Source organism: Pteronotus mesoamericanus, unplaced genomic scaffold (assembly GCF_021234165.1).
Source record: "Pteronotus mesoamericanus isolate MK-2021 breed Mesoamerican mustached bat unplaced genomic scaffold, CSHL_Meso_final contig_98, whole genome shotgun sequence".
Classification (NCBI taxonomy): domain Eukaryota; kingdom Metazoa; phylum Chordata; class Mammalia; order Chiroptera; family Mormoopidae; genus Pteronotus; species Pteronotus mesoamericanus.
In genome coordinates, this window is record NW_026555295.1 from 1,966,227 (window position 1) to 1,992,199 (window position 25,973).

The 25,973-nt window shown below is 36.1% G+C and overlaps 1 protein-coding gene across 2 annotated transcripts in view; it reads right to left on the reverse strand.

The window, feature by feature from the left end:
* The window catches only part of EXOC6B (exocyst complex component 6B), a 566,147-nt gene that overhangs the window by 140,357 nt on the left and 399,817 nt on the right, over nucleotides 1-25,973 (reverse strand). For both annotated transcript variants that reach the window (XM_054586855.1, XM_054586854.1), the window contains exon 20: nucleotides 7,556-7,629. In XM_054586855.1, coding sequence (XP_054442830.1) covers nucleotides 7,556-7,629 — 74 coding nt within the window. The remainder of the gene's footprint in view (nucleotides 1-7,555; nucleotides 7,630-25,973) is intronic.

Here is a 25,973-nt window from a genome sequence, read left to right on the forward strand (position 1 = left end):
TGAGTTATCAGACTGTTTGATTTCTGATTCTGGTGCACAGGACTCCCAGTATTACAGGCTATTCAAGATCATACACAATCTGAAGGTAAATGAAATACTTCAATTGTGCACCTGGAGAGTACTTCTACTCACAGCATGACAGATCCATACACTTTATTACTAGAGGATTGGTATACTGCTCTATTTTCCTCCACCAAGACTATCCCTTCATGAAAACTTGCTCACACTACCCTCTTCGCCACACCTCTTGTCTTCTCCACCATTACTCTGTTGATAGCAGACTCAGTAAATACTTAGGAAAATTACACATCCTTCCCTCAACAAAAAAAACCCTCCAAATTACATCCATCAGATTACAAACCAGTATTAAGGATTACAAGTTGGAGACAGCCTCCTTCCTGTTAAATACAGCTGAATAGTTGTGATGAAGACTGACACCTGAGGTCTTTCAAGGTATGGGACTGTCTCACTCCGGTACCAGCCTCATTAGGGGTTGTTTAGACTGTCCAGAGTGAAACATTCAAAAGAAATTCTATAGACTATATATCATGTTGATATGCAGTGTATCAGACAAAATCAGTTTTTGTTATAAATGGGTGTTCGACAGAGGTTGAAATATAAATAATTATAAAACAAAGTTAAGATCTTGCCACAAGAGCCAAGAACAGACAAGCAAAGAGGGAATGTTCCTCTTAGTGGGAATATTCTTCACTGGATTTGAGGAGGGCAAAGAAAAGGGAAAGCAATTTGATTCAAAAACCAAAATTTTATTGAGTAGGGTCAAGACAGGATGGGAGGTAGGAGGGGCAATTTTATATAGTTAGGTTCTTAAGTTATTCTCAGGTTTCCGTACCTGATGTTCACTAACTGAAGGTACTAAATTTATATCAGATTTTGTTTAACATCTCCAAAGAAATATACAATTATTTCTCTGAGGTCCTTTACTTGTTTTTAATGCAGGTTAAGTGCCTGCAATGGAAATGCACTGTGTTTACTTTAGACTGAAGGTTTAGAAATTGGGGAATAATGGGCCTAGAGGGAATGTAACCAGCTCAATCTAAAAAAAGCCGTAGATATCTTGGGATAGCTTTGCTGCACAAGAGTTGTTGCCAACAATTTCCATTCAGGAGATCTGAGGCAATGTCACAATCTAGTTCATTGAGCTCTATAAAACTTACACATGCTGGAAGTAAGTAACAGTTGGGACCGAGGAACAGAAAAGGTTATATTACTGAAGAAAAGAATGCACTCAAACATTTTCCTCTTGGTCAAACATGAAAGGTGAACAGCTATAAATTAAATAACTATACAAATAATATAAATAATTTTTCCGGGGAAGTTGAGAGTCCCTTAAAATTAGTGTGGATTAATACTAATAGAATTAACAGAAATGTGAACTTTCTCAGGGCAGCCCGCAAAGAGCAGCATTTGATGAAGAAAAGTATAGGACATCAAAAATAATAATTATAAAGAGGCGCATGAGGACGCTGAACAGTGAAAATAAAAAAAAAAGAAAGAGAGATTAAGAAGTGGTGGTTTAAAGAAATTAGCCCAATTCTTAAAAGTGGAAAGATAGACTAGATCCTGGTTAAATCAAAACTCACTCACACACAGAGTCATGGAGGAAGGGCTGCTGGGTACCCGGTAAACTCGCAAGCCCCTTTGTGGACCTTCTGGAAGCATATTACTTGAGGATCCACTTACCACATGTCTTTCTCCCTGAGTGTAAGATAAGATCTGTAAACCCGGGTTTGAAATCAGAGAAAACGGTGATATTGCTGGTACTGTAACTGGAAATGGCGAAGTGTGCTGGAAGACGACCATAGACTGTGCGATTGATACAAAATCAGGAGATGTTATCATACCAGCCTAATTCAAAGAGGAAAGGAATTGGTGTGAAAAGAGAGAAAATGAAGCCAGAGAAACACAGCAAAATTAACAAAAAGCTGGGCTTAGAAAACCACATATGATATGGAGAGGGCGGGAGGCAGCAAGGGCTGACGGGGCTCTGGGTGGCACTGGTCTCAGCGCCAGGCCAGCAGTTCAAGTGCAAAAGGAAAGAAAATGGAAGGCATGAATTAGGTACGAAATGACCAGTAATGTAATAAACAACTATTTTAAATGTCTGCCACCCATTTTTGCACACTTTTTTTTGGAGCAAAGACTTGGGCTGGAAATTTTAACGTCATAAAAATTACAAAAGAATGTTTTGGCCCAACAGTTCTATTCCAGGAATTTCTAAGATTGGCGCCTTACAGGTAAAAATAAGTGTGTGTATGCCAAGGTGTCTCTTTGAAACATCATTTGTAACAGCAGAGTAGGAAAAAAGCACTGGAAATAGCCAGATGTCAGGCAGTATGGATCACTTAAGAAAATCACGAAAAATTCACAGTGGAATATTACACAATGTTGAAAACGAGTGAGGAGGTCTGGCTTTCTGATGCTGAAATCTTTCTGAGCCACCATCACTAAATGAAAAAACAACACGTATTTGTAATTACTCTTGTATGTATAAATATTTCTAAGTATACACAAAAAGTTAACAATGGCAGCTGCTCTAGGAAGAAAAATTTGTTGGCCAGGAGTGAGACTTTCATCCTTTTATATTTTTTTTATCATGAACTATGTGAATGTTCAGGCCTAATATTATAAAAATATTTATATTATATGTATGTTCTAAAATAATTAAGATCATTGGAACTCTCCCAGTTTAATAATGTTATATAAATAAAAATCAGGTTTAAAACACTATACATACAATATGAACCCAATTTTTTACAAACTTATATACAGGTAAAGACATTGAAGAAAATATTTCTTCTCTTGTTTGAACCTTTCTGTATTTTCTAAACTTCTACTGATGGCATATTTTTCCTTTACAATCAGATAAGCACTACATAACTTATTTTTAACAACATATGCGTATCATTTGTATGTTCAATTAAAACTGATTGTTGAAAAAACACACACTTTTAGTGAAAGGCGAAAGATTCAAACAATCTAAAGAGAAACCACAATATAAACACATACACTTTCAGACAAAACTTAAAACTAGCTGTTCTCTATACTTGGAATAACTTCTGCCCATCAACATCTAACTTGCAGTTTAACTCTTCACCTTTTCCATGAAATATTTTATAACTACTTAGTTCTATAAGAACTTCTCTATTTCATGGCTTCTTTTGGTGAATATGGATACAATCTTGCTCCTGACTTGCACTGTTTATTTTGCATCATTTATATAAAAGTCTTATATCCCAACTAGAGTGTTAAGTTGGAATCTATTTCCCCATTTCTTGAATCCGGGCCAGCCTTGTAACTAGCTGTAGCCAACAGAATAGATGGTTTGCTAGTTCCAAGCGTAGGCCTCAAGGCACATTTCCTCTTGCTCTCTTGGAACTCTGTCAAGATACTACGTAAATAAGCCTGAGTTAGGCTGCTCCTGGATGAGAGATCACATGGAGCAGAGAAGAGCTGGCCTAGCCAAGGCATGCTAGACCAGGCAGCCCCTAACTAATCTAGCAAACTGACCTCAAAGCCTGAGTGAGCTCAGCTGCAAATTGCCAATCTAAAGAAATTTGAGCTAAATAAATGGTTCCTGTTTTAAACCAATACATTTTGGAATGAAGTGGTTTTTTAGCAAAAGCTGCAGAAATAACTGAAACATACATAATGGCTTCATCTTTTGAATGTCATACTTTTCACAGTGTGTCTTATATTAGAATCAAGTATTTGCTGACCACCTCTTTGTTCCTGGAGAGCAGAAACTGTATTATATTTATCTCTGTATTTACACTCACCTAGATTGTGCTTTGTTTATCACAGCCACTCAGAGTTTGATAAATTGAAATAAAAATCAACTGAAGTTCAAATTCTGGTGTTCATCAGCATTGACTATTGAATGTTTAACAAGAAAAATACAAACCATAGCACTGTTAAAAAATCAAATAACTACTGAGAATCTACCATATTTTAGGCCAGCAAGTATTAGTACTTGGAGTGTACATGTCACTTCAAGATAGTTAATAAGTGAACCCTTAGGTTGTTCTTCTCAAGATTTAGTATTAACCCAAATTTGGATTTTGATAGAAATATGCACTATATTTAGTATATGAATGTGAAATTGTGATGCAGTCCTACTTTTATAAACTTGGAAATGTAAAAAGTATAAAGAGGCAAAGAAAGAGATTCTAATGTTTACTATCTGATTCACATTATTATTAATAGTAGATATTCTAACCCTAGATATCTGACAAATGAGATATGTATGTACATTTACTATAACTTTGAAGTGCTATTCATGTAAAATATCATGAAAGTTTGCATATTCAAAATGTCACATCACTCTTTTCCTTAAGAAGTAGGAAAATTAGAATAGGACAGGACAAATGAGAAAGTATGAGTAGTTCTGCTATCCACATCTAATTTGCTTCCTAATCAAAATCTATAGTTTTTAAATGACACTCTGCTATTATAGTCTATAAAGAGATGATTTCATCACATGTTCCATATTTTGACTATTTTAAAAATTATCATCCGATTGATAATGTCTGAAACACTCTAAAGCCAAAGAACATGAAAGCATGCTCAAGATGAATGTACTCCAAATTGGAATGTAAATACACTCAATGGCAGTAAAAGAACATCCTTGCTTCACTGAACTGGGAACAAATCCCCTTCTTGCATGGCTATGCACCCTACAACTTACCTTAACTTTAACGCTTTTCTTTTAACATCTGCCAATCCTGTTTATTGTTATCTTTGACTTATAAAGGACACGAAATTCAGTTAATAAAGTAGATAACTAAATCAGAACCTAAAAGGTTTAGATAGGTTACGTGAATAAAATTGATAAAAATCTGTGTTGTTAAAATGTTTAAAAGAAAAATATAGTCCAAAGTGACTAAAGTCTCCAATTTTGGTCCATAAAATCAATCGCATAAGGACTGAATGAGGAATAGGTAACAATGCTACTACACTTGAAAAAGACTCAATTATTAGAAGATAGGAAGCTTGATAAATCAGGATAAAAAGTCCATCCCCCAAATTGGAATGTATTAATAAAAACATAAAGAGTCAACAAGTTCAAGTTAACTGACACAGTTTTTAGCCAACTTAAGAATTACCTGTCTCATAATCAGATTGTCTTAAGGTGGACCCTGCTGCTTTAAAGCAGTGAGTTCTCTTCAAGGAAGAAATTCAAGCACAGTCTGAGTGCTGTACAGGGACTCAAGTACCAAGCCAAAGGTTCTCCTCCATGGTTTTTAAGGCCAGCCTCCAGTCCCCAAACTCCTGAACTCTACTTTAGGGTTCCAAAGAGTACATGCAAAGGACACATATTCAAGAACGCTTAATCATTCCTCATTTTAAGTCAAGATACCTCCTTTGGAAACATACTCCCAGGCTTTCTATTTATGGTTTGAACATCTCTATAGCTCAAAAAAAAAAAAGAAGTCGCCTTTTAAAAAGATGTTCACTTGCAATAAATAATGAAAATGACTAAGATAACTGTAAGGAGATCAGTATTTTCAGAATGGGATGTGGAAGGATAATTTTTCTCACAATAATTCAACCTACCTTAGACCCCCTAATAATGAGCTACGGCCTGAGAACTAGGAAAGTTTTTCAAATGATTTGTTAAAAACTTTAAGCTGCTTTAATAGAGATAGGCGTTAATAGAAATTAGGTGAGAGATTCAACAGGAAGAGACATACTCTTTCATTATTAGTAAAATTTTGAAGTTTTGGATTCTACTGTTAAAACATCATAAAAGAATCTGGAGAACAGAAATGTAATAGAAAATAGGAACTTAAGTATAAACAACAGTGCTCACTGAGAGCCCAAAAGTACTTGAGCATTCATCCCCAGCTCAGATTCACCTTATTTTGGCTGTGCTTTCGAACTTATTCCCTTAGTTAACATTTTCTGTGAACACTAGTTGCTTTCCATAGGGACCAAAACCACAAACTAGAGAGAATGACCACAACTTCCTTCTCATGAATAGTGAGAAGGGAAACATTTTTTCCTCGGATGTGTTTCTCCAATGAAATTCAGTTTCTGCTTTCCTAGAAAGCCAATTGGCTCCGAAGTTTCTGAGAAGAAACAAGGGGAAAAGTCCAACAGATCCACTCCACAAAACCCTAAAGCAAAATCCCAATCTTTCAGTCTTACATCAGCCAAGGGGTTAAAACCTGAATGTCTCAGGTGAGTTGCTGAGTGCACAGGTGGAAGGCCTTAAGTGTAGCAAGAGATACTGAACTCCATTCAGGACCTTGCTGAGAAAGCTTTTATGTGTAAGAGAACCCCCACTTCGGCCCCCAAATATTAAGTTGACACACGTTTCTGGGACGCAGCCTGAATCCTCAAACTTTGGCGGATCTATAGAGACACAATATTCTGTTTTCTGCTTAACAGGGCTTTCCAGAATTGTCATCAGATGACAGATTACACCGCCCATCACAAGGATTCAGGGGTAGCTCAAGCCATCCATTATGGGTTAAAAGCTGTTCCAGCATGAATCAAGTCACAGTGGTAAGGAGACTACCGATACAGCTTTAAGAAATACCCTGGGCATCTAAAAGTTTTCAGAATGCAAACTATGTCAGCTCTGAAAACAAGAGGCACTGAATCATTATGGCAGGAGAAACAAAGCCAGCCCCCTTTTTAAAAACAGACCAAAAAAAAGATTGTTTTAATAGGAGAGAAGCATCAGTCATTGATTCTTACTTCATTCACACTTTCTATCCAACCCCATCCATCTTCAGAGTGAAGAGATGACAGAGCCCAGTTCACTTTCTCCCTCCTTAGGCCCCCGCCCATCCTGCTCCTCTGTACCCGAACCACCAAGGCCCACCCACCATTCCAACCCGCAGGCAACGGCCTTACAGAACAATGCTTTCTATCGATGGGCTGGCAAAGCTCAGGTATGCCTAGGGACAGGCTTGCATCATGTCACTTTAACAGAGTTGCCTGCCAGGTGAGCATGAGTGGTCAGGGCCTTTGCTAATCATCTTCTAAAATGACCACTTAGTCACTCATGGCTGACCACATTCCACGAAGGAGGAGGTGGGAAGACTTAAGGCAACAGAAACAAGTCAACAAGACAAACCAACAATCCAGAATGTAAAATATTTCATTTTCCTTAAACGCTGCCGCCTTCATTATCTGCAAACAAAAGTCCTCTAGGCGGGCAGTCTCCGCATCAGTGCACCTGCTTAGCATTGGTTTGCTGAGTTATCTTTTTGCTGTGTCTGCAGAAGCCAACTATAGCACAATGGGTCACATCACTTGAGGGTCACTTGAGTCCCTCTACTCTTTGGGTCCCTCCTCCCACCTCCTGCCTTCCCTTCTACCCACAAAACCTTTAACTCCGCCATAGCTAAGGATCCCAGATAGCTAAATAAAAGAGGTGGCCTCAGACACAGAGAAAAACCCTTAGGTCTCCAGTGTGAATCGCCAACGCCAATCCCCCTTCCCTCCCCTTTTCCTTAAGACCTGATGGTCTTCAGTCACACATCTTAAAAGAAAAACAAAAAACAAAAACACAAAGACTTACTTGTCTCAAGTCGATGAAGGCCAACTGCAGCGTGTCCTCCTGGAACCCAGGCACCGGGCCGGATCTGGCAAACTCTGTGGGAAAGAAAAGAGGATAAAAAGCGCCTTTAACTAACCATGGACAGGGAGATTGGCAGACGGATGACAGGGAAGACAAGAGAGGCTGGGGGAGAGGAGGACCAAGCTTCTAAGGAGTCATGTCTCTCTCCCTTCAGCGTCTTTGTTTGCCCTTCAAAATTTGTGTCATCAAAACACCATTAATTCCAGCATCCTGACAGCAAGGAAACTGTACTAATTCGACCTGAAATTTATTCCCATGAGCCGCGCTGGGCTTCAGAGTATTTGTTTTGTGAATGGACAAACAACTTGCAAAGGAGGAGGGAGTGGGGGAGAGAAAAAAGTTTTTCCTCTCAACACAATAAAATCTTCAGCTGTGAAACTCTTTTCAGTTCCGAAAGCTATTTATATTTTAGATCGCTGAAGGAATTTTCCAATTTCACGCCTGTCACCTCATTCCCCAAGCATTTATCAAAAAATATTCCCTGCCACATCATTAATTATTCCCTCACTGATTATTCGTATTATCTCATGAGTGCATTATTGCCAACACACATACACACACTCGCATACACCAGCAACGGAGGCGCCCCTATACGGGGTTTGGCTCTCGAGCAAAGGAGTATTTGCACATATGAAAAGGCCCATCTAAATAAATCTTTTGTCAAAAACTTAGGGAACATTTGCACATGTCCACCTTTCTAGTACATTTTTTCTTTTTGACTTCTATTCCCCTTTCAAAACTTCTTTCTCTCTTCCCTCTACTCCAATTTAGTCTTAGGTCAAAGAGACCAGACCACATGAATGCTATTTACAATTTACAGTAGTGCCTTGGGTGCATGCTCAGTTTATGACTCTGGCTTCTACATCGTAACAAGAAGATAACTGCACAGGGCTATAGGGACAAATACTAGTAACAGTTAAGAATGTCAAATTTTATTATCCCTAAGCCTGCTTATTATGAAATCAAAAGGTCTTCTGTAAGCCGCATACACAGGCACACATGTGCAAACACACACACATAGCAAATTCAAAGGTGGACAGTCACTATGTCTTCCATTCTCTCTGTGAAGCTAAAGTGGGATGGACATTTAGCATCAATCGACTCTTTACCCAAAAACAACTCAAGGATCTACTCAAAGAAAATATGAAAAAGAATGTTTTCCTTTCAATTATATTTTCCCCCAGGAATAAACTTAAATTATAGAGTTGGTATCATATTTTCCTTTTGAAATTAAATAAAATCCATCACGATATTTGCATATTTGTGTGGAGAATTAGTTCAAATAACTAGTAGCTGGATAGATTCAAATGATTTGTGAATGATGATAGGAATTTCTGTTCTTTAAAAATACTTTCCATCTAGCGGCTTCTTAGGCATAAGAGGTTTTCACAAAACCTTTGCCTCCCTTTAAAAAAAATGACACTAACAAGTCAAGTTGCAGGGGTTGTGAAAACAGTGTGTGCCATAAAATTTAAAACAATTTATTAAACTAATTACAATATAACACAAATGTCATCAAAGAATCTTAATTTAGACATTTCAAATAAAAGTGACTCACAAATGGAGACAAACTATATACCACGATTAGCATAACTAAGTTTCTATTTGCTTTGAAAAGAAAATTCAAATGCCATTTATAAATTAATTCTGTCATATAGATAGGCCAAATGATTAAAGTTTTAAAGAACTAAAATTCTAAAACTGTACAAATACTTGATGAGGGCCTTGTTAATGGAAAGCTTGACATAATCCAGCCTTCATATTTTACAATAGCCATTATCTATGATAACCTTGTATACAGCAGCTGTTCAAGTCACATGTACAAATTTCCCATTGTATGTTCCTGTAGAAAGCAGTTCTTTGAATTATAGGCATAGCCACTCTCTTTGACAGCCTCGATTGTCAGGTGGTCAGCTTAAATAAGCCTCCCGTGCAACATGATCTCATCCAAGGTTGGGGAATTACCACCATTACTACTCCTGCATGACTCGAGGCTATGAAGCATGATTTGAAGTACTGCAGTCCTCTCTGTCAGTAGGAATCCTACTTGAGTCAAATGCAGCAAGTAGCAAGGTGTTCTACTGCTTACACACGTGCAACTCAAAAGAACTGCCCTATGATACATGCTTTGAGAGCTGGCTAAACATTCTTGCATCTCCTTATTAGGCATGCTCCCTGGAGCTAACAGATGATGCTGATGAAACCACTCAGGATTCTGGATGTGATTCATATTTACTTCTCAGAGTCTCACTTTATAGACCTCATTTTTATGACACACTGAATCTTTCAGCTTCCCAGAGGACATAATGGCCTTTCAGATTTGACTTTCCTTTTATAAATCAGGGAGTCAAAGAATGACAACTGCATCAAGGTATGACAAAGTAAAGAGATTAATTTTCATGTATAGCTTATGAAAATGTCTAATTACAATATATTCAACTTCATATTTTTATTTTTTCTCATTGTCTTATGTGTGTAATGTTGCCGGCCCATGAAGACAGTAAACTCCTTAAGGATAATGGCCATATCCCAAAACCTAACAAGTATTCAAAATAGTAAATGTTCAACAACTTACATATTAAATGAGTTACGAAAACAGCATGACTCATTAATCTCACAAACATCTCACTGCCAATAAAAATCTTTAGCTTGCACTTGGTAAGGTGTCCTTAACATGAATATTGATAAGCAGGCTTTCGGAATTTATAATTTCCCTTAAATCAGGTGCACAATGATTTAGAGGATGGGCTGTGGGGTCGTAAAAATCAGAATTTGAGCCCCAGTTACTAGCTCCTTAGCCGTGGGAAAATTAATTTCTTTAAAGCTTTAATGTCTTCATCTCAAAAATGAGGATAACAGTGCATTCCTTACAGTGCTGCTATGAGGACTGTATGAAATAACATGTGTAAAGCAGTTGGCAGTGTGCCTGGCATATCATAATTCATTATCATTACAATTAGTTTTTAGTGTGAATATGCATTTCTCTGGGAAGAAGATTCATAGCTTTCACTAACTTCTCAGAGGGTTGGTAAGGTTAAGGAACAGTTGTATATCCAGGGCAAAACATTAGAAGTTCACCTACCATTCAGTGATGAGCTGGCACTGCAAATTTATTATAGGCAAATACTTCAGTGCTTCACTGAAAGGAAGTTAATATGACTAATTACTAGTGTACTAGCCATACCACAGTAATTTTCATTGATATTATTTTAAAAATCCAATAGAAGCATAAAATTGATATGTAATTTGTGACTTGGTATACCTTTAAAAGCAGATTGTTGTCCTAGACTCAATTTTTTAGATATATCAAAACTATGAATAGCATAAGAAAGTGTGAATATTTAAAAAAACATAAGAATTTGTATATAGTTTGATTTCAACTATATAAAATATAAAATGCATAAAAAACAGAACAGTAAGCACACATTTCATAATATTAACTGAGGCTGTTGCTAAAGGGAAGATTGTTAAGAGGGATTTCTTTTTTTTATATCTTATAAATTTTTAAAATGATTCCAGACCAGTTTTATAACCAGAGAAAAGGAAATAGAAGAACACACGCATGCACACACACATACCCCAAATTATTTTTCAGTGCTGATTTAGTAGTACCTTTTCTAGTGACGAAAGATGTAACTTGTTCAAGATTTATCATTATAGGCAACTGGGATTGACTTCTACATCCGAATTCCCAGAGGCTGCCTGATAGAAAAGAGGAAAACTACACAAGGGAGGGGGGCAAGAATCTCCCAGTCTGTTGTAATACACTGATGCACATAAAAATTGATTATATGTACAGACAAGTCACAAATGAAAATCCTCCTTCTTTTGACACCACAGAACGGGGAACATGTATGCAAGTGGGGCCAAGTGGAATCAATGGATATATAGAGCACAAAGCACAAGTCCCTTTCTGGATTTGTCTCTGGATTCCAAGATCTGTAGTAGGTTTTCAGTCTCTAAATGGCCTAAGCCAACACAAAAGTTTCCATAGCCTGGAGTTCTGTAGAGTAGCCTGGGTATGGCAAGAAAATCAGGGTGCTTGTTAGCACAGAACCAAACCCTACCTTTGACCATCTTGTGTTACTTAGGCACTGAGACAAAGTTCCAGTGAGGCAGGCAAGAAAGCTTCGTATTGGAAAACTTGTTGAGATCAGCAAAGCCCCTGACCAGAAACTGAACCACACCCCAGAAAGCTCGGCTTGCCTCAGCAGCTCTTCCCTACCCTGGTCCAGTCAAGGGATGGACTCCCAGAGTTGAAGCTGGCATCAATTTGCAAATGTGAAAAATACTTTAAAGAGCATATTGTCAAGTCATTGAAGTTAATGAAGGTTTTCATTAAAAAAATAAAAAGCAGGTGTAAAAGTTACAGGCAAGAAGGACTACTGTTAAAGGAAGGTTTAAATGGGAAAAGAAAATCACACCAAAAAGTATTTTACTTAACCACATATCCAACATTCCCTTGCATTTTCACATACAGTTAAATGTATGAGGTATAACAATCATTTTGGAAAACAATATTACTTTCTCAAAAATATCCTGTAGGTTTACATTTCTATTTTAATGGAATGAAATTAGCAGAAGTGAGGGGGAAAAAGGAGGGATTCCACTGATTTCAAAATGCTTTCCAGACTTCTTGGAGGCTGATCTTAAAATTACTAACTCTGTCACTTAGAGGGGGAAGAAAATAATTTTTTTAATTCAAAATTATCAGGCACATTCACATTTGGCTGAAGAAAACAAAATATACATTTATAAAGAGCAAAGAACCCTAATTAGAATAAAATGGTTAAGTCAGTTACAAGGGGCTTTGAGAAGTCAAAATGACTGCCTTAGTCTGTAATCTGTAAAACTAGATAGGACATCTTGTAGTTCATCAAAAGCAAGTTGTGAGAAACAAAATATAAAACTAATTCTTCTGAATCTTTGCAAATTGTCCATAGAATAAGTAATTTTCAAAGGAATATGAACAAAATAAAATTTATTTCAGAAAAACAAAACTAGTACAATACCTGGCAAATAGGTAAAACAAAACTGTTGGAAGAAAACATAATTTGCTCAATTAAAAGTTGAAAAGACAGTAGATAAAACATTAACAAGAGGTTCCTGAATAATATCATAAACTATTGTTCCCAATGAACTTCCAGGTCAGACAATGGACATGACAGCATCACCATCCCTCAATGAATGGATTAAGGATTTGGCCGAAATGTCAGGCGAAAGAGAAAACTCAGTACCTGGGAGCCCAAAGTATGTTGGGTACTTGTTTATATCTTAAGATCATGTAAGGTCACATGTGGTTTTTGTGGGACTGAAAAAATAAGAGCTGCTGTTGCTGTATTAACATAATGGTTTCCTGGTATCTGGCTCCCTGGAGCAACAGATAAGGAGTGTGCTAGACTACAAAGTGTGGCTCTGGGGAAGCTAAAGCCTTCTTGCATCACTTCACAGTGGCTCCACTAAGCTAATTACAGAGAGGAGATGATGGATTCCACAGGGAATGTGTTCAAGGCCCTGCTGGTCAGAGAAAGGTCAGCCAGAACATAAGTAAGAATTAAGGTGAGAGATAATCAAGGAGACAGAGAAGACATGGGGTGGGGTGGGAGGGAAAAACTCCTTGGAGATTCAACTGACTATATTTGTGTAAGAGTGCTTGTATGAACAAGTGATCATAAAAAACAATTACCTTTATTTACCTAGGGTATGACTCTGTGACGTAAATTATTCTTTGCTTTTACATGTAAATCACTAGATCTTCCATGTCAAAAAGGGCAGAGGACAGTACAGGTTAACTCGAACTTATTCTCAAAGTTTCTGTGAAAGAAATCCAATGAAAACTGATGGTAATAAAGCCTGATAGCAAATGCCAAACCAGTGGTCCAAATTTATAAATAATTTTTAAAGTGTAATTCTCCAAGTTCAATTCTCCAAGCTCCTTTTGTACTGGAAGACAACGGAAAACTAGGCTAGATAGTCATGGCTTTTTCATTAATTAGGAATTAATCCCCTATAAACTAGGAAACGGCCATGAGCATGAAGAAACTTTCATCCTGCTACTAAGTAAACAGGCTGATCCATTGCTGTTTGGCTGTACCTTGCACACACCACTGAGAGGAACTGAGGGTCCAGGCACTTGCAGTGACTGGTGTCCGTGATAGCACACATTCACCTGGAGTGGGAAGCTGTATTATGAGGAATAAAAATAGAAAATGGGAGTAGCTGATTTCTATGCCTTGCTTAACATGTAAGAATAATCAGTAAAACAGTTCAATGAAATTGGTTGGTTTAATTTAGTAAACTAGATTACAAATCTAGTAAATGAACTAGAAAACAATACTGTTCAAGATCTAAAGAAAGAGATAATGTAAGTTCCTACCATTTCATAAAGTCTAGGAAGCTCTGGATGCCCTTGTAGAAATAAAGTGCTACTCTGTCTAAATAAATAATACATTATTCTTTGTTTTGTTTACCTTTCCCGAGGGGATATATCAGAAAAAATATTGCCATGAGAACTGTCTGAGATTTTACTGTCTATATTTTCTTCTAGGATTTTTATGGTTTTGAGTGTAACATTTAACTCTTTAATCCATTTTGAGAGTTCATTCTTGTGTATGGTTTAAGAGGATGGTATAAGTTTCATTTTTTCGCACATATCTGTCCAATATTCCCAACATCGGTTATTGACTGGATTATCTTTAACCCATCAAATGTTTTTGACTCCTTTGTCAAATATTAATTGACCATAAAGTCATGGGTTTATTTTTGGGCTTTCTATTCTGTTTTATTGATCTAGATGTCTGTTTTGATGCCAGTACCATGGTGAGTGTTTTGATTATTATGGACTTGTAGTATCGTTTGATATCAAGTCGCATAATTCCTTCAACTTTGTTCTTTTTTCTCAAGATCGCTGTGGCTATTCAGGGTCTATTGTGGTTCCATATAAATTTTTAGAGTATTTGTTCTACTTCTGTGAAATACTCTGATATCTTGATAGGAAGTGCATTGAATCTATAAATAGCTTTGTGTAATAGGGACATTTTAATGATGTTAATTATTCCTATCCATGAACATGGTATGTGCTTTCACTTATTTTATCTTCTTCGGTTTCTTTCTTCAGTGTCTTATAAGTTTACAAGAACAGGTCTTTTACATCCTTGGTTAAAACAAAAGTTTTTGTACGGCAAAGGAAGCCAAAACAAAGTGAAAGGACAACCCACTGAATGGATTCCATACTCACCAATCATACATCTGAAAAGGGGTTAATACCCAAAATTTATAAAGAACTTAAACAACTCAACACCAAAATAAAATAAACAATCCAATTTAAAAAAATGAACAAGGGACCTGAATAGACATTTCTCCAAGAGGACATACAGATGGCCAATAGACACATGAAAAGATGCTCAACATCACTAATCACCAGAGAAATACAAATTACCATATTTTCCCATGTATACTGCACACAAAAAATGCAGGTGCGCATCATACATGGCAAAATATGGTAAAACTACAATGAGCTACCACCTAACACCTGTCAGAAAGGCTATTGTAAATTAAGCAACAAACAACAAGTGCAGGGGAGGATGTGGAGATAGGGGACCCCTCCTGTACTGTTGGTGGGGATGCAGACTGGTGCAGTCATTGTGGAAAAGAATATGGAGTTACCTCAGAAAATTAAAGATGGGGCTGCCTCATGACCCAGTGATTCCACTTCTGGGAATATATCCAAAGAAACCTGAAACACTAATTTGAAAGAATATATGCACCCCTCTGTTCATTGTAGCATTATTTACAATAGCCAAGATTTGGAAGCAGCCCAAATATCCATCAGTAGATGACTGAAAAAACCGTGATATATTTATACAATGGAATACTACTTGGCCATAAAAAAGAAGGAAATCTTACCCTTTGTGACAGCATGGATGGATCTGGAGAGTGTTATGCTAAGTGAAATAAGCTAGTCAGAGAAAGACAAATACCATATGATTTCCCTCACATGTGGAATCTAATGAACAAAATAAACTAACAAAATAGAGTCACAGAGAGCAGACTGACAGCTGTCAGAGGTGGGGGTGTTGTGGGGATTGGTGAAAAAGGTGAAAGGATAAAGCAAAAACAAAACAATAAAAAACCACATACGCACAGACAACAGTATGGTGGTTACCAGAGGAGAAAAGGGCTTGGGGGAGGTGGAAGGTAAAGGGGGAATAAATGGTGATAGAAGGAGACTTGACTAGGGATGGTGAACACACAATACAATATGCAGATGATGTATTATAGAATTGTACACCTGAAACCTATATAATTCTATTAACCAATGTCACCCCAATAAATTTAAAAAATAAATTAAAAACTAATATTCTAAATGATAGATAAGAATACTTTCACTGAATTCAGTAAATTAAACAGAGTGACTTTTACATTGTGTGATGGTTTGCAGAAGAAGAAGGGTTAACGAAAGTCAAGACAAGTGGCAGAAAAGTGTCATGCCATTTAGCACTGAAAAATTTTCCCTTAATATTTCACAGAAAAATAATAGCCAAAAAAGAAAAATAGCAAAGGATGTCCTAGGACTTGAGCCTACAACCTAGAATTCTAAAACTGAAAGGAGCATTAGTAAGTACTAAGACATTTTACAGGTGAAAAACTTAAGGCCCAAATGGGTAAACCAGTGAACCAGTTAGAATCTAATCCCTCCACATCTATTTCAATATGCATCCCCCGCTGGAATGTCTAAAAACCAATATTCACTTTACATGTTCTTTTATAAACATTACATATTCTTTTCCACTCAAGGAACAATAAAATCATAGGAATATATAGATTTGTGTAAAGTCATAATTTCCCCTGACATTCCAAATGCTTTATGATTTTGCAAATTAAGGGCTAATTTAAAAATATGGTAGAAAGAAGCCTCTCCCAATTAGCAATCAGCAGTGCTTCTGTGCCTAACCTCTAAGACGGCTGAGGATCTGCCATAAAAGGGGCGGGCTTTCTCAGAGATGAGAAAGACTAGTGTTCTGAAGAAGTAACTTTATATCCTTGATATTTTTACTATGCTTTTAAGGACTTAATTTTATCCATGTGTTTGTGCAGCACTGATTATTCTGTTGTATGAATATATACAATAGAGAAAGCTATGTCTATCTGGAATTTTACATAGAGAAAGAATTCTGTAGGGCACTGTCCAAATAAAAAGGTGAGCCACATGTGTAATTTTAGAATTTCTTGTGGGTACATTAAAAAAAAACACAAGACAAATTAATTTAAAAAGTAATCTTATTTGATCAAATATATCTAAAATATTTTAATTTTAGCATGAATTTATATTTTACAAATTATTCATGAGTTTTTTCAAAATCCAATATGTACTTTATATTTTCAACACATCTAATTTCTGACTTGCTGCATTGCAAATGTTCACCGCCACTTGTGGCTGGTAGCTATAGTATTAGACAGCACAACTTTAGATGATGTTGATTATAATGAATGTAAACCAAAATGAAGTGCGCAGAAAATGACTTCAGATTTTGAAATGACAAAAAAAGTGCTCTCCCAAAATTCCTAACAATCTGAATTTTATTGTTACATTGGTTATGAAATAAAAACTAAAGCACATGTCCATGATCCTATATAATGTATTTATTCAGCTCATATTTAAAATTATGTTGCCTTCTGAGAGAGCTGTATGCCTTATATATCCTTCACCATGCCAGTCAGTAAATTTTTATATCACCCCTCTATTAATCCTTATGCTAGTATTCTTACTTTCTTCTCTTCTTTCTTATATTTAGTTGTTTTTTGTTTTTTTTACTTTTCAACTTATCCTGTTGAAAGTGGCCATAGATCACTTTTGGAAAACAGTAGAGTTTTTTGAAAATGATGATAGTTGATCAGCATATTACGTTTCTGGACAAAATTTTTTGCTGCAGTTCCCCAGCCAATATTGAGTTAACAATTTTGGTCTTTAAATGCAAAATATTTTATAAGTGTACAGTATAAAGTAAATGCTAAACGATTAAAAGGAGGAGTGTCAATTCTCACTGTCAGAACTCCTGAACAAGGTGGAGGTATATCATACTACACTATGAAAAAATCTCAAAGTCAGAGAAGTGAGTACGGTGGGTTCCACCTGGATGTTTCCCAAGTTAAAAGAACTAGGTTGTTTTTTAAGTCAATACAATTCTTTCCAAACTGATAGTAGATAATGTTTCTTTGGTGTACATTTCATGGATAACCTCACAATTTGCTAGGAAAACAGTCTCATAGTGTAAGCTGATGTGCACAGAAAGTGGACATTTCATTAGCTAAGATAACTTGGATTGCAGTCCTTCCTAGAATTTACTTACGTGATTTTGGCCCTATCACGTAAGCTCTTAGGTGCCAGGTGTCTCAGCTGGAAAATTCAGGTAACATTTCACTTGGTTAAAACTATGTAACTGTATCAGATGTACTCTTGAAGTCTGTGATATAATAAAGAAGATACGTATGTGTGTATAGATAGATATAGATATAGATGATATAGATATAGGTATAGGTATAGATATAGATGATATAGATATATCTGATCTTTGTCCCCAGCTCCTGGCATAGCATTTCAAGTACTCTTGGAAGTTCCTGAACAACAGGATTATCTTTTGTTATTCACATTGAGTTCCTTTGGACTGTACCTAAATTATGCAAACAAGGTAACTGCAGGTAGGCCCTTAAATAGTCTTAAAGGAGGGACTGGACAAACCAGAAAGACCAAGCCCTTTTTAGAACGTTGAAACTTTTAGCCCATCCCCCAACTCCAGGGAGGGGAGAGAAGTTGATGATTGATTTTAATCATATAGCCAATTACGTATTCAATCATACTTATGTGATGAAATCCCATATAAAAACTCTGCACACCCAAGGTCAATGGATTTTCCTGATTGGTGACACAGTGATATGCTGGGGGGTGACAGGCCAATATTCCACAAGGAGAGGAAGTGGAAACAGTGCTGCCTACCTCCTCCCCAGGACCCTGCCCTCTGCATCTCTTCCATTTGGGTGTCCCCAAGTTAACAGCCTTTAAAATAAAACTAATCACGAATACAGCTCTTTTAGTGAGTTCTGTGAGTTTTTCTATTGAATTATTGAACACAAAGGGAATGTGGGGAACCCTGAATCTGTAGTCAGCTAGGAAGAGGTATGAATAGCTTAAGGACACCTGAGACTTCTGGCTGATATCTCATGAGGGGCAGTGTTGACAGACTGACCCCTAACTTGCGGAATGTGCACCATCTACAGGTAGTTAGTGTTAGAAACAGAGTGAATCATAGGGCAGTCAACTGGTGGCAGAGAACTGCTATGGGAACACAAGTTTCAATTCAGATGTAGTGCAATGTAACTTAATACTGGGTCTACCTTAATATTTAGATTGTAGCCATACCTATCCCAGCATAATTAATGTGCAAACTGGAATTGGAGACATTAAATGCATTTTCCTCTATATGACTACTTCTTCGATGAATCAAAAATTTAAAAATATTAAAGTGGGACAACTGTAATTGAATAAACAATGAAATATTTTAAAAAGAAAAAGAAAAATATTACTTAAAACAAGTCTTCATTTATTAGAGATCATGTTCTATATGGCAAAGTACAAAGTTCTGCATAGCTTGCCTGGAGAAAAATAACATTTTCTAGCTTTGTTTCTTTGCTTCATAGAATTGTTTTAGTATTACTCAGAAATCCTCCCCCCCAAAATGAAATTTTAATGTAAAGTAGTAAAAACAACGATCCAACTGAAACCACGGGTCCTTATGACTTTGATTAAATTTACTTTTAAATCCCGGCTCTAGAAATAACATGTCTACACCACTCACAATCATCCAACCCCCAGGCAGAAGAAGACAGACGCCCAGCCCTGATAATGGTCCCACTCCCAGGCTTCTGGCGAGCTAAAGGTAGCATCTTGATATAAATTACTCATATGTTTCAGTGCCTGAGCCCTGAGGTGAAACACTTCTTGGTTACTTTCCCATGAGACTGGACAGAGGGATGCTGGAAAAACCTCAGAGCTGTCCTCAAGACCCAAAGAAATGGTTCATTATCCCCTAACCCGCAGCGTCGTGTGGTTTTTGCCCTATAAAATCTGTAACCTACTTGCCATCAGGGAGTTCAGGCTTTTGAGCATTAGCTTCCTGTTCTCCTAGATGGTGCCACTAATAATAAGATAGCCAATATTTCTCCACTGCAATTCTTCCTGCCTAGTGTTTGGCTCTGCTAGTGCTGAGTGGATGAACTCTTTTTGTTTTGTAACAAATGGTGACTCACGATGGAATTTAGCCCTAAGTGGGCTTTCTGCCAGCAGTTCAGCAACGCCTGGCTGGTGGTGGTCTTGCCAGGTTCTGTCCAGCAGCTATCTACATTGATTGCTCCAGGGCGGAACCTGCAGGGCTCACTGCTGACTGGGCATAGATGACCTATAGCTCTTTCATTTTGCGGTGAGGGAAACTGGGCATTTGGTTTAGGAGACATGGGTGACGATCCCAGAGACACCCTCCATTATTTCTGTTTGGACCCTTGCGGGACTCATTTAGCTTGATTTGGGGCTCCCACTATTGGTTGTATTAGGGAAAGGACCCTGAGAGGTTACAGTTATCAACTAGGATTGACTATTGAAACTGTATCTGTTATTTGTTGAGTCTGTGTCTCATCTTGTAGGAAGTGGGGGCAATTCTGACTGCATTTCAGTGTACCTTGGAGGAGAGAGGAGTGGAAGCTTGAACCATGGAAATTTGTTCTTAACTTGAAACTGGTTTTGAAATTGGTCTGGGGGTGGCAAATTAAATCTGAAAGTATTGTATGTTGGAAGGGGGCAGGGTGAGTGAGATATGTTGTTTGTTGATGTTATTTCCTTACAGCACGCACACCTTTGGTCATCTGAGCAAAATCTTAAATTAGTCTACTTGTCAAAAACATAATTTGGATCCAGTTTTTCCTCTGTATTTTGAATTGTACCTGGGACACAAAACCGAGCATTTAAAATGAAAGTTATGAGATCTCTGTTAATGTTTATCAGTAAGTCTATGTACGTATGTTCTAGATATAGCATATTTCTACCACTGAATGGCATTGCTAATTTGTAATATTAAATTGACTTAAACAAGCACTTATATAAGAATTCTCAAAATATAACAGACTAACGCAACTGCTTTTCAGAATCACATGATTTAGGGAAATACTTGATATTAAAGCTGATTCTGAGTTTGGTTTGGTTAAATAGGCCTATCTTTAAAATCATCAGCATTAATACTTTCATTCTACCTGGGTTTATTAGTCAAATAAGTTCATATTATCTCTGTTACAAAATTTGTCAGCAAGAAAAATAACTTGGTATGGCAAAATTTTCATAAGTAATCTAAATGTAATTGTTTTGAACAAGTCAATTAAATAAATGTAAATGGGATAAAAAATGTCTTTTAGATTAACTCTTTAGCAATAATTATAATGTATGTGCACTTAAGTTGTATTCTAAATCTCTTTGGTAACTTGAAACTTTTAGAATTTACAAAGTTAAGTTAAAGGATAAAAATTATTAAATATCTAGATTATTCCCAAATAACATGAAATAGTGAAACACTAATTGCTAGATAAGTCTAAATTTACCTACTTTTGACCTCTTATCACAGAAAAACTAAAAGATAAATTTAGATCTGTTAATAAAAATTTTTGTACTTTACCAGTAAAAAAAAAAAGTATGTTTCTAAAGTTTATAACATAGATTCATAAATTTGACAATCTAAAAAATGCTGACTACTTACATTTTATTTGTCAATAAAAATTAAGGCTCTAAGGTATATGAATTCTAATTAGTATGGAAGACAACTGTGTATGTTTTCAGTGAAGGAAAGTATATAGTATGAAAATACATTTTTTAAGGAATTAAAATAAACTGGTTTGTCCTAAAATAAGGTTGTTTATTTTTGAATGAGTATGAATTTTCTCTTCTTACTCAAGAAGAGAAAAACTAAGAGAAGCTACAAAAGTTGTATAAGATTTGTGAAAAATAAATCCCGAGAAAGGAAATCTTATGTATGATCAAGCTAAATAAAATTCAAATAAATTTAATTGAGAAAGTTAAGTACCTAAAGTAAGCTAATATAGAATTGGAGTTTGGTTCTCTTTTACACTCTCAAAAGGACAAAATTTCCCTATATTGTTCTGATCCAGATATGATATTACGAGTTTTTTACCCAGAAAACAAAGATTTTATATTTTATTTAAATAGTTTTGTTTTTTATTTTCTTTATCAATTATGGAATTACTCAAGAAAACAATCTTTTCAATCCTAAAACTAAAGTTTTGATAATAATAGGTAACCTGTATTTATGTTTGACATCTTTTACTTTCACTTTGAGTAAATGGATACTTTAATACTGTTTCAGAATGACATATAACCCTTTTGTTCAAGCATGTTTGACAAACTTGCCAGGGTTCAGGATGTAAAAGAAGATTTTTAAAACCTGGAAATGGCTTCAGGTTATTCCACTGGGACCCTGGAGTGCTTCAACAATTCCGTCTCTCTCTTTAATTATTTTCTAAATTAATTAGGCCTATTTGATATACTAAAATTACATGGAAAGCTTTGTCAAGTAAAGAAATAATTATTATATTGTAGTTGAATGAATATATTCTTGTTACTAAGAACGAATTATCAGGAGATTATAATCTCTAAGAATCTGTAATGTCCTGATACAATATTTTCATTTGTAATTCTAGTTGGTTTCATAAAATGTTACATTGCATAGAAAAACAAATTTCTTTTTCAACTACATTATAATTAGATCTATAAATAACCACATCATTTTAACTTTTTCTCATTTATAAGACAGTCATTACTTTACTTAGATCCTTTTGAAAATATGTTTCATCTTCAGAAAGACAGAGAGAACACCAACTTTTTCCAAAATACAGGTCTTAGACTAAACTTTTGGAACATAAATCTAAAATGGATAAAGATTTACAGAATTCTTAAGGAATAACTTATTCATGAAATGCTGGCTAGTGAAGTTAAACAAGAATTGATTATATGGCACTGAGTGAACTGTGAAGATGACTATAACTTCTATGAAATTTTGTTTAAAATATTGCTGATTTTTAAAATCTTTTGTTTTCCAGGCAAAAGTAAACTTGTTTCTCATAAACTACCTATGATTTAGTAATTTGGTAAACAGAATTGTTATATATTTACACATATATACCTTTGTAAACAGAATTGAAGCATTTCTCTTCTCTCTACCTGATCCCTTCAGAATTCAGAAATTCTTAATGAGTACTTCTATTTTCATGACAATGTGGTTATTTGTATAAGTTCAATAAAAAACTTTATAACAGTGCATAGTTGGAAAAATGGTATTTATTATCAACAGTTTGACTGAAATGTCATGTTTGAGAGGGAAATGCTTAGACTCAGCTATGACCAGACAGCTTTAAGGAATTCAGATTGACTTATGGAAGCCAATAAAAACCCTTGGAAAGATTGGCCTGGTACTTTGCTTCCATGGTTCCCAGCAGCCTTACTATGTGAATAAATAATATCACTTCTTGGCAGATGCAGGAACCTTGAGATATTTTGCTGATGTCAAAAAGAGAGTAAAAACACTGTAACATCTTGCTAGTGAGCATAAGTAAGTTCACTCTTTCCAGGGGGTGATTTGTTATACATTAGGTCAGGCAGGATAAGTTAGTTTGTGCAGCAGTAACAAGCAATCCCTAAGGGCTTATGACAAATATCTACCTGCTCATGTAACATGGGCACTGCAGGTGGGATGCAGGTCCTTTCCATGTTGTTTTCCCTCAAAAAAAAAAAAAAAAAAAAAAAGAAGAAGGAAAGAAAGAAAGAAAAGAAAGAAAAGGAAAAAAAAGAGAGAAAGAGAAAGAAACTCACCCCAAACCTATAGGTATTGCAGGCAACATCTGATGGCAAGTGCTTGCCTTGGCTTTTCTGATCTTGAGAGACCTTTTCAAATCAATCTGAAGATTCCTCATGAAAGATTCCAGCAAAGCAGATTTAAAAATGTCAATGTGGTTAATTAATATTCTTGCTGAACTTATATAAATAATCATGCTAAGTTTATTAAAACTAGACTTATTTTGAAAATAAATTAAGTCCTAATTTGGATATTTTTGGCAAAAAGAGGGATGACTTTAGAGAGAAAAATTATGTTTCAATAGAAACTATAATATGCCTTTGTGGATATTAGATTCTAGTGCTATTCATTGTCTTTTGAGTTTTATTTTATTTTCTGCTTTTAAACTGGACTGGATCTTGGATTCTTCTAATTTCCTCCAATATCTGTTTGTGACTCTCCAAACATGTTTCTAATTTTTCTGCCATCCTTTGACTCAGAATCATTGAGAACTAAAAATGCAACCCCTTTCCAAAGCCATGCAAGCTTGGACAACTTGATATAAAATTCAGGAAACTGCCACAACAGTTCATGCTTAAACAATCTCAGTGACTGATGCTCTCTGTATGCCAGGCAGAATTCACCTGACCACCTAATGACCTCATCAGAGACATTTCAAACTACAAACGCTTCCAACCTTACATGTAGAATTCACAACTGACAGCCTTACAAACCAGAGGCTCGTATACAGTTTGCTTTGATTATTAATCTTTGTCTTTCTTTTGTTTTCACAGACATAGCTTTCATTAAATACCTGGTATTAGGGAATTTAACCTGTACATTCAGCTGTTTGGCCAGTTCTACTGCTCAAGCTCTAAGATTTTAACAAACCACTTTAGAGTCCTTGGCATGTGGGTCCTTAGATAATAAAATTTCTGGAGATTACTACCTGGCAAAACAAGGAGGAGTCTATGCAGTGGCTAATGCAACATGCTACACCTACACCAACACCTCTGGAGATGTTGAGACTCATAAAATTAGAATTGTGCAGAAGGCTGTTTAGCTATAAGATGTGAGAAAGACAGACCTGTTAGACTCCCTCTTTTCCTGGCTACTTCCTGCAATGGGGGCCTCTTTTGTGGATTATTACAGGGATGTATAATATTGATAATCCTTATCATATCATGTTTTCTAACTGTTAGAGGCTGACTTTTTTTTAACCTATCTCATCTTTAAAACTAAAAGCAGGGATCCCATGGGGAAAAGCAAATATTATGGCAGTATAGAGTACTCACAATAACCAGGAACTAAATAATTTTTTAAAAATTTGTATTGATTTTAGAGAGAGGAATGGAAAGAGAGAGAGAAAGAGAGAGGAGGGGAGGGAGGAGAGAGAGAGACAACCATTGATTTGTTGTTCCACTTATGCATTCATTAATTGATTCTTATATCTGACCAGGGATCAAACCTGCAACATTGGCATATCAAGACAACACTCAACCAACTGAGCTACCTGACCAATTTTTCTGCCATTTGACCAATCAACTCCCAGCATGAATGCAAACTCGTAACCCAAGGTGTCTTTTGATTTTTTCCTATCTGTAACCTATGCACCATCAGGGAGTTCAGTCTTTTGAGCATTAGCTTCCCATTCTCCTGGATGGTGCCACTCATAATAAAATACCTAGTACTTCTCCAGTGCCCAGCAATTCTCAGTGTCTAGTGTTTGGCTCTGCTAGCACTGGGGGGACGCTCTCTTTCTATTCTGTAACACAACACCCATGTTGAAGGACTGTATTCGATCAGTAATTTTTGACCCGTGTTTCACAAGAATTTTTTTTTATGCTACTAATTAAGTAGGAATTTATTTTTAAAACATGCAATAACTGGCTATTTATTCAGGGACACTGACCTCCTTTCCCTTAGTTTGTGAAATTAAAAAATGACAACAGCCAACACAACCACAGCCATCCAGTGAGAATGAATCAAAATTATACCTGTTTTTTGGTCAGATCCACACATTCACAAAAAATATATTTTTGGGTATGCTGCAGAATTTTAGTAATCAGTTTATGTGGGCCATGAGATGAAAAAGGTTGAAAATTACTACATTAGATCAATATCAACATAAATACTCATCTGCCATTCTGGTTACACAGGCTAATGAGTTTATTTTCAGAGCTCAACATCTAAACTTAGGATCCATCTTAAAAGAGAATACAAACTTTGCCACTAAGAGCTCAGTTTATGATGTGTTTTCTCTTTTCTTTTTTTCTCCCTAAAACAAACAGAAGAAGAAGAGAATTTCTGTCAGTGAAACCTGAGACCTTAAGCTGGTAGTTGTAAGGTAAGGGGGTCAAGGGATTGACTTTAGACACACAGTAGCTCTCGAGGAAGCATAAGGCATTTTAACTCTTCAGCACTACTGAGACAAGGAGAGAAGCGTTTAAAGAGAACTTAGGTTAGCTGGAGGAAAA